The 9833-nt window shown below is 39.4% G+C and overlaps 1 protein-coding gene across 2 annotated transcripts in view; it reads right to left on the bottom strand.

The window, feature by feature from the left end:
- Nucleotides 1–4192: 4192 nt before the first annotated feature.
- Nucleotides 4193–9833, bottom strand: part of gnal2 (guanine nucleotide binding protein (G protein), alpha activating activity polypeptide, olfactory type 2) — a 58398-nt gene continuing 52757 nt past the window's right edge. Inside the window, exons 12-13 of one of the 2 annotated variants that reach the window (XM_085803886.1) lie at nt 4292–4477; nt 4193–4247 (exon numbers count right to left, since the gene is read on the bottom strand). In XM_085803886.1, coding sequence (XP_085660012.1) covers nt 4331–4477 — 147 coding nt within the window. In that variant the 3' untranslated portion in view covers nt 4193–4247; nt 4292–4330. The remainder of the gene's footprint in view (nt 4248–4291; nt 4478–9833) is intronic. The other variant, XM_085803888.1, reaches the window with a different exon arrangement.

Raw genomic sequence — 9833 nt, 5'->3', positions numbered from 1 at the left:
ATGTTTTCTACAAGGAAATGGAAAATGATACCAGTAAAAACCTGTCAAATGTTTAAAAAAAAAGACACTTAAGTATTTAGTTTTGTAGTTTCCTGTAGTTGTTTCTGCAGCTGTTGATGATCTTCTACTTCGTCGTCCCAGTTGTGGATGTTTTGCTCATTCTCATTGTGAACTCTCTAAAAACTTAAAAGCGTGTTAATGTGATTATAGGAGTGAACAGCAGTAGAGCTTCACCCACCCAGCTCCTATAGCGTACCTGAGTGCACAGGTGTTAACAGTGCAGGAAGGTGTGTGAAAGAAAGCCGAAGTTCACCTGTGAGGCTGCGCTGAGGGCTGCACACACCCAGATGATGTCGCTTCAACACGTCACAGGAGGAACCAATGTATGATACAGCTTATGTATAGATATATTGATACAGCTTATGTATAGATATATCAACACAGCTTATGTATAGATATATTGATACAGCTTATGTATGGATATATAGATATATGTGTGTGTGTGTGTGTGTGTGTGGAAAGAGTTTTACTCACACGACCCATTTCCAATATTAAATCTAAACTAAGATCATAACTGGATTCAGTTCAATGCATCAATGCAAAGAATTCTAATGTTCTTATGTTATATAATTATATTTTAATCAATTTAAACATCTCATGTTTTTCATTTTTTCCATTGATTGTGTGTTTTTATTAATTAATTCAGCTTTTTTTCCCCCCCCAGCAGGCATTGGACTTAAATCCATGACCATGTGACACTGGAGCTGATTCAACTGAGATTTGACCATTTTAGTGTCATTTATTTCTTACTATGGAGCTTTTTTCTGCTGTGACGTGTCGAGTGTGTGTGTGTGTGTGTGTGTGTGTATGTGAGAGAGTCTGGGACACTGTGAATCGTGATATCTCAATGAAAATCTGATGAAACACATTAAAGATCTTTTTCCATCTAATGCAACAGTCCTGCAATATAAACTCCCCTCTTGAATATTATTACACCGTTGTGTGTGTGTGTGTGTGTGTGTGTGTGTGATCATGTTAGAGGCTGGTACAGTGCAGTGCAGTGCAGCTACAGGTTGCGGTGGCGACACTCACACCTGTCGGACAGTTACACAGCAACACAGACGGACGACTTCCTCCTCCACAGTAAAAAACAAAACGTAGCAGTGCGACCTCGGTGAACCTCGACCGACCGGATCAGATTGCTGTTATTTTTAGCTCGGTGTACCTAACAAACTGGCAACCCGGGGGGCCGTGTGAACCCTCCGCATTTAAATACCACCGCAGCACCACCACATAGAAGAAAAAAAATTAAAAAACAAATATATATATATATATATAAAGAAATTTTAAAAGAAAAACAACAGCAACACAAAAAAAAGGGACAATCATCACCTCATCAGTGACAAATCTGGACACAACTGGACACCAAGATGGAAATAAAGCAAAGTCCTCTAATGTGCCTCTTTATTTAAAGAAAATAAAAATGTCATTTAATCATCCTCCCAGGCCAAACAAGGTTTTTGCACCTCCAGTCAGTTCACTCTCTTTTGGGGATAGACGTGTACTGTAGCAGAAGAAAAGGCTGATGCTGTTTGTACAAGGAGAAGAGCTTGTCTTGTTGGGTGCTGCTCACACATTCATAGTGCCTGTGCCATTGGGTATGGCTCCAAAGGACCAAAGAATTACTAATATTGCACGCTCTCATTTATTCATCTCCATTCTAAACATGCTTTCCTATGTGTGTATGTATACATATTTACCGTATACATACATAGGTATGTACACCTAGGCACACACATAATTAAACATGTATAATTGTACATATATATTTATATAGACCTATAAATTTACATGTACATACATTTATAAAATTTTACACACAACGCACATTCGCCCTCAAACACGCACACACACAATGCGTCTGTGAGTCTATGTTTGTTTTATGTACACATGCGCACAGGCACGCACATCAGTACAGATCTCAGACACACTTCATCATCATCATCATCATCATCATATCGAAAAAACGTTGGTTCCTATTAAAACAACACCAGGTTGCAATTTGGACACTTTCAATGAATTTCCAATGTTTGTTTAAAGCTGTGAAATTCAAAAAAAAAAATTAAAATAAAATAAAATAAAATAAAATAAAAAGGAGGAAAAAATAAAAACCAATAAAAGAAAAAACAAAACAAAAATCAAAAAAAAAGAAAAGAAAAGAAAAGAAAAGAAAAAGGCATGGCGCTGCAACATCTGGTCTTCACTGCAGGTAAGTGGTTAATTTGCATAATGTATACAGGTTTTTAGGATTTTTTCCCTATTTTTTATTTTTTACTAAACAGCATTTCCTTTTTTTTTTATAAACCAGAAAAAACTAAACTCTACAGAGAAAGTCCCCTACCCGCAGTCTTCCGCTGCCGATAGAGTTTGACATCAAGCTGTACAGCGCAGTCGAAAACATACTTACATCTGAGCTCATTTACAGGTACAGCCATAATCAAGGCACAAAGATCTACAAGTAGATTTGTTTTTCTTTCAATTAAGTTGTACAAAATAATATTACATTTTACAGTCTGTACAGGATAATTCAACCTTGCACAGTGTACAAGTTAACAAAAAAAAACAAAAAAAAAGAAAATAATAAAGAAAACAACCAAAAAAAAACAAAAAAAAAAAGAACAATACATTTTTCTCTCCCGTCCCGCCCCACCACCCCCCCCCCCCCCCCCCTCCCATCAGTATCTCTAAGCTAAAAGGATGGTTTGTGTGGAGAACAAAACAAAACAAAAACAAAAAACAAAAGAAAGGAGGCAGGTCCGAGTCCGTGGAGGCAGCAGGGCTAAGGTGCAGAGAGCTCAGTCCCCCTTTTCTTTTCCTTCATTTTTAAATCCTTCTTTTACGTCCTTCCGTGTCGTCGTTTTGTCGTTTTAAACGCGTTATAACGTCGCGTTTTTAAAATCATCGCTTTTCGCTCCACTTGTGTGTCTTTCTCTCTTTCTCTCTCTCTCTCTCTCTCTCTCTCGTCTCGGCTGCTCGGTTTCGGTCCGGTCCGGTCCGGTCCGGTCCGGTCCGGTCCGGTCCACCACCCCTCCTCCTCCTCTTCTGCAGCTCGGCAAAGCTCAAACATCGTGACAAGGGTAATAAATATTTTTTTGTGATGCTACATTGTGTGTATGCTTCCTCTGGAGAAGAAAAAACAACTACAACAACAACAAAGCAAAAAAAAAAAAAGAAAAAAAAAGTTATTAAGGAACCTGATGCAAAGTGCATTTATCTCTTCATCAACTCGGTTTTTCACCCTCCGTCCGTCCTCTCTCTCTCTCTCTCTCTCCCCCCCTTCTCTTTTTTGCTTTCTTCAGCGTCCAGTCGTCTTCAATCAACGCGTGGGAGAAGAAGAGGAAGAAGAAGAAGAAGAAAAGAAGCAGGTCGGAGGGGGTGATGGGGCAAAAAAGAAAAAAGAAGAAAGAAAGAAGAATAAGAAGAAACGGGGGGGAAAAGGTCATGGTGGTGACGCCGGCTTTTAACCAGCAGGTGACACTCAAACAAACACACATACTGTACATACACACACACACTCGCTCACATGGCATCCCTCCTTCTCTTCAACACACACACAGACACACAGACACACAGACACACACACACACACACACACACACACACACACACACACACACACGCTGCCTCTACACTGAGGTCCTGTAGGTGTGTTTCTTACGTATCCACACACCCACCACTTCAGGTCCAATGACAAAAGCTAAAAAAAACACAAAAGGACACGAAGGGGCAAAGAAAAAAGAAAAAGAAGGAGGTAGCCCAAGGCTTAGTGGAATGACAAAAATCAAGGCATTCAAAAGGAAGGAGTAAAAGAAAAAGAGAAAAAGAAAAAATAATAATAATAATAATTCAGAAGAAGCGGCACGCAACAACTTTGTTCCCCAACCTTCCTTTTACATCGGTGAAATGGGGATGAATCTGTCTCAGAGAGGGAAAGAAAAAAAGAAGAAAAAGAAGAAGTACAAAAAGCTAAGAAGTTAAGAAGAGGAAGAGGATTTGACACACTTCAGTAGTACTTCATAGTCCTCGACAGGAGGAGGGGTGGTCAGGTCAGGGCAGGGGGTTCTTTGGGGGGAGGAGAAGGGGTGAAGTTTCAGGGGCGAGGAAGAGGAGGAGGAGGAAGAGGAGGAAGAGGAGGAAGAGGAGGAGGAAGGTTTTTTTCGTCAAGGATGCAGAATGGTGGAGAAAAACAAAAAAAAACAAAAAAAAAACAAAAACAAAAAACAAAAAAAAAACACAGAAGGCTGACGACGGCGGCGGTGGCGGTCTCCCATCACAAGAGTTCGTACTGCCGCAGGTGCATTCTCTGGATGATGTCCCGGCAGTCGTTGAACACCCGCCGGATGTTCTCTGTGTCCACGGCGCAGGTGAAGTGGGGGTAGCAGTAGTGTCTGCCGTCGCCGCTCGCAGTGCTGATCCGCTGAGGACGGACAGACAGAGAGACAGAGAGACAGAGAGAGAGAGAGAGAGGGAGAGAAGGAGGAGAAGACACCGATCAGAGAAAAGGACAAACTGCATCTCTGATATTAGGCCAAGTACCGTATTTTCCGGACTATACTGTATGTCGCACCGGAGAATTAGCATTAGCATCTGTCAAAAAATACGTCATAAAGAGGGAAAAAAAAACATACAGCTCTGGAAAAAATAATCTCCAGGGTTCCTACAGCTTAAGCCAAGTTAAATTTAAGACTTTTTAAGACTTTTTTAAAGCCACTTGAAATGAAATTTAAGACCAACTTCACAATAAACACAAATGCAGAAAAAAGAAGAAAAAAAACACCAAATCAATTACATAGGGTTAGGGACAATTTTACCCACTTTCCTATGTGATCCAAGGTAAAGTGACTGCTACATGAACATTGGATTGTGTCTCTTTCCAGCTGTCCTTTCAAAATAAATGCATAAAAAGTCCGAAAAAAACAAACAAAAAAACACTGTGTATTAGAGTCGGGAGCTGGTGGCGGTGAGAAATTTAGCATTGACGACCGCCACTAACTTCTCTATGTCGAAATGTTACCAATTATTTTGAGATTTGAGACTAATTACAACTATAAAATCCCACTTAGGCTACCATGTGTTAACATTTTTAAGACTTTTGAAAAATTGATTTAAGACGTTTTAATGCCAATTAAGGCCTTGTTTTTAGATTAATGAATTCAATGCCTTTTAAGACTTTTTAAGGATCCATAAGAACCCTGCTGATATGCCAAGTACCGTATTTTCCGAACTATACTGTATGTCGCCAGGCCCGGCCCCTGGCATAAACCCTCTATGTGGTTGTTTAGGGCCACAGCCGTTAGGTGGGGGGCCACATGATCAGAAAGGTACCGGGGTTCATCAAGTCATTTAAACATCCTGAGGTCTGCACGTGCACGCTATGAGCTTTATATGTATTCAGCTTCTTTTATCTCACATTTGAGACATTTAGTGAAAATAGAACGGCAGAATGACAACATTTGTGCTCAAAAAGCAATCTTACAAAATTTCATTTTAGACTTGTTTTCTACACGTATCTATTACTGTATTCATATCCTATTTCAAGCACCAAAACAGTTCGTTCTCATGACTGATGACCTGTTTTCACAAGGGATTTGACATTTTTCAAAAAGTAGACCTCAAATTTCCAGCATTTGGCCTAAATTATTTCTTTCTACAGTGTTCTAGGACAAATTGGCCTCAGTGTGCTTACAGCGGAGGTTCTAATATTTAGACATAAAACACTTGAGTATTGTTACATCTGCAAGTATCTTAAAAAGATAAATTTAAGAAAATATGTAAAAGTTGAGAAAATGGCCTCAAACCTCAGAGGGCATAAACATTTCTGTATTCAGTTTTAACCAGTGATTTGGTGTTTGCGCTTAGAGTGCAGGGCCACAAACAAAAACCTTGTTTAGGGGGCCACCAAAATCCTAGAGCCAGCCCTGTATGTCGCACCGGAGAATTAGTTGCATCTGTCAAAAAATACGCCATAAAGAGGGAAAAAAAACATACAGCTCTGGAAAAAATAAAGAGACCACTACTCCAAAATGTTCTTAATAAATCAGCCTTATCTCTACATGTATGGCAGCAGCCGTCGATTCCAGTGTCTGTTGAACTCCAACACAAGCAGCACAACTCACTCCTGAACCAAATCATTTAATGAGGAAGAAAGATTATAAATAAATAAATAAAAAACACTGCTGCGATTAAAAATTGGGATTATTCCACCAATGTTGATTTCTAAACTCTTCTTAAGTTTAAAAAGTAGTGTTGTGTTGTTTTAAAATGAATATGAACTTGTTTTCTTTGCATTATGCAAGGTCTGAAAACACCAGAATTTTTTTTGTTATTTTGACCTGTTGCTATTTTCTGCAAATAAATAGTAAATGCTCTAAATGACAATATTTTTATTTCCAATTTGGGAGAAATGTTGTCAGTAGGTTATAGAATGAAACAAAAGTGTTCATTTTACTCAAACACACACCTATGAATAGTAAAACCAGAGGAACTGATCATTTTGAAGTGGTCTCTTCATTTTTTCCAGAGCTGTATATAAGTTGCATCGGTCTGTATGTCGAATTTATTTTGGAAACATTTAATTCATAACCGGGTCTCATATAATGGCCGGGGCTTTGTTTAAACGAAGAAATAAAGAATGAAGATGAGCTACTGAATGAGGAGGGATTTAGAAATAAAAGCCTCCCTGCCCTCTTGTGGTCATAGATGACATAGCGTATATTTTTGATATATAAGTTGCTTCTGAATATAGGTCACATGGCTAAACTACAAAAAAAAGCGCGACTTATAGTCCAGAAAACACGGTACATGTATTTTTATTTCTCACTTTGTGTTGATTTCTCTTACTATTCAGGAGTTTGTAACAAAAACAAATTTCCCTCCGAGGATCAATAAAGTAATTCTGAATCTGAATCTGCTATGGTTAACTTAGCACTGTTGCCTCACAGCAAAGGGGGTTTTCTGGGGTTTGAACCCTTCTGTGTGGAGTTTGCATGTTCTCCCCGTGCATGCGTGAGTACAGTACTAATCCTCCTACAGACGACAGACATGCAGGTTTTAGGTGAATTGGTGACTCTAAATCGGCCGTAGGTGTGAATAGTTTAGCCCTGTGATTGACTGGTGGCCTGTCCAGGGTTTACCCCGCCGCCTCGCTGTCCTAACTCAGCAGGAATGAGTTTTAAGAGTGACCGACCCCTGACATAGCTACAATATCATTCAATTTCAGGAAAAATACATTACAGAATTTAATTTTGGTCTTCCCATGACTTTCAGAAGACCTAAATGATGTCACTTTCAGCAGAACATGTCACTGGTGGAGAGTTTCCAAAACTTTTAGAGTGTAGAATGTGTTTGGGTAAAACAGCACTGAGTGAAAACCTGGTGGGGACGGGACTAAAATGTGAATTTTAACCAAAATATAATTAAGTTTTAATTTAAAAAATGTTATATAAGTGTAGATATAATATAAAGTCACACAAATATGCAAAAAAAAAAAAGATATTTTAGAAGGATTTTATTCATTATGCATTGTGGTAAACTATAGCGTTTGGCTCTGGGGACATGCAACAAAGGCTATGTTTCAGTGTTTTGAAAGCCTTTTTATAGTAATTAAAAATGATATATCTTTAATTTCTACAGTTATTCATGTGTATGGTGCTTTGTTTATTAATTAAATCCAATTTATATTATATTATTACATGTTTTTATACAATTAATATGCTGGGGACATATGAAATGGCACTCTTTTGGTGGAATCGCCCATATACTATACTATACTATACTATAAAGTATCAACATAAACACTGATTTGATTTCAGTAGAGGTCAGAGGAAAAAAACAACAACTAATAGAGCACAGTGTTGTGATTTACATACTGTACAGATACCAACTTTCTATCTTTCCATCCAGCAGCTCCACGGCCTCGGCCAGTGACTAAAGGTGACCGAGCCCCCAAACTGTGTGGTTGCCTGTCCAGTTGAAATAAGACCATAAGGCCAATTCTTTAGCGTCTTTTAAAACTTCTTTCCTCTCTAACCCTTTGCATTTTGCACTTTATGCCCTTTGATTAAGCATTTTCAAGCTTGTATGTGGTTTTATGTACTTAGACGCCTACAGTACTTGCTACAATGAATGAAATTATCTCCTAATCTTTTTAGCTGCTATCTATATGTTTTAATTTCATAATTTATAGTTAAGTTTCTATTCGAGGGACAGCACAGTCTGGGAGGTTTAGTAAGGACTTCATTTCACTGCTTGTTCTAAGTGAACACTATGCATGTGACAAATAAAGAATCTTTAATATGTTATTATTATATACTGCAGACGTGAATTTTCAGTTTCTCAGTTTTATGACTGAGTTGGTCAGTCTGTCTTAACTTGACAGTCCCACTCCCACTCTCATGAGATAAACAAACTGAGAACTTCATCTCAAAACAGATGCTGACAAAAGTTTTCTCTTTGGGACAAAGACTGGAGTTGCAAAAAGGTTCATACTGTAAATCTCTACTGTATGGGTCAGATATTATTGCAACACAGAGAAAAAATGTTTAAAATTGTTCATGTGCAACCAGAAAATGTGCTGTTTTTCTGTTTGTTTTTTTTAACACTGGTGAAACGTCAAAAGACCCTGGACTCTGTCATTACAGGTGTCAGACCAGTGTGTGTGAGAATCATGAATGTTAAGGAAATGTGAATATTTACTTTTACTAAGTCGATTTATGGTCTGTGCCCTAAATGTTCTGCTTGTGCTCCTACATTTTTAAAGCAGAAGTAAGCGATATTTTTGTGTTAATATAAGTCTTAAATAGTTCTATCTTCCGACAGCAATCACTTACATAGAGTGTTTGGACCGAAACACGGGTCTGTCAGTCACTCTGCTCTGCTCTGAGCCGAGGAGAAAACATTTATCGTATCCTACAACCTTTATCCAATGAGGAGAGAGAACGGCATGCAGGGCTGTGTGTGCAGCCAAGGGATGCGCCTGAATGTGGTGACGTAGGGACGAGGACTGTTATGGTGCGTTCAAGGCAACCCGTAACTCGTGTTTTTCCGACCTGTGAACTCGTACCAGTTCGATCTGGTACGAGTTCACGGGTCGGAAGTTACGAGTGGCCGTTATAGTGACTTTCACAGGTAAAACAGGTCGGAGAAACACGAGTTACGGATTGCCTGGAACGCTACAAAGCCGTAAGTTGTGACTTGAAGCTGTAATTTACGGTTTCAAAAGCCTGCCTGGAACGGCAGCATTAGCCAAAACGACCGGATCGCTTACTTCTGCTTTAAGTTAGGGGCCACTGTGCTCCAAGTAAAAAAAAAGTTAGTGATAATATCGTATTGTGATCGTGTCGTACCGTGGTGGAGCCTCTGGTGATTCCCGGCTCTAGATTCAACGTTTCTCCCTGTGCGTAAAAAAAAAACTGCACCAGGGTCTGTGTGTGTGACTTTTTTTTAGTGTAACGCAGCAGCAAAACAACTCCAGTTAATAAGTTAATGAGTGGACCTTGAGTTCAGAAGCTGCTCACTGTATAGAGTTTCTTTAATCAGTCGCAGGCAGGTCACTCACTGAGCGTGGTTTATCGTGCTCTACATGAAACACACAGCTGCTATGTGTGTGTGTGTGTATATGTGTGTGTGTGTGTGTGTGTGTGTGTGTGTGTGTGTGTCTGTGTGTGTAGCGTTGGCTCGAGTCCAGCTGCAGCCGAGAGCCCAGTTATGAATTAACAGGACGAGGCTGTTGGTGGCTGGACACTCATTAACCCCCGGCTCGCTTCCAACGGGCC

This window comes from Trachurus japonicus, chromosome 17, assembly GCF_045865225.1.
Source record: "Trachurus japonicus isolate A0001 chromosome 17, Traja_1.0".
Lineage (NCBI taxonomy): Eukaryota > Metazoa > Chordata > Actinopteri > Carangiformes > Carangidae > Trachurus > Trachurus japonicus.
Note: the sequence above shows the minus strand (reverse complement) of the source record. Positions and strands in the feature narration are given on the sequence as shown.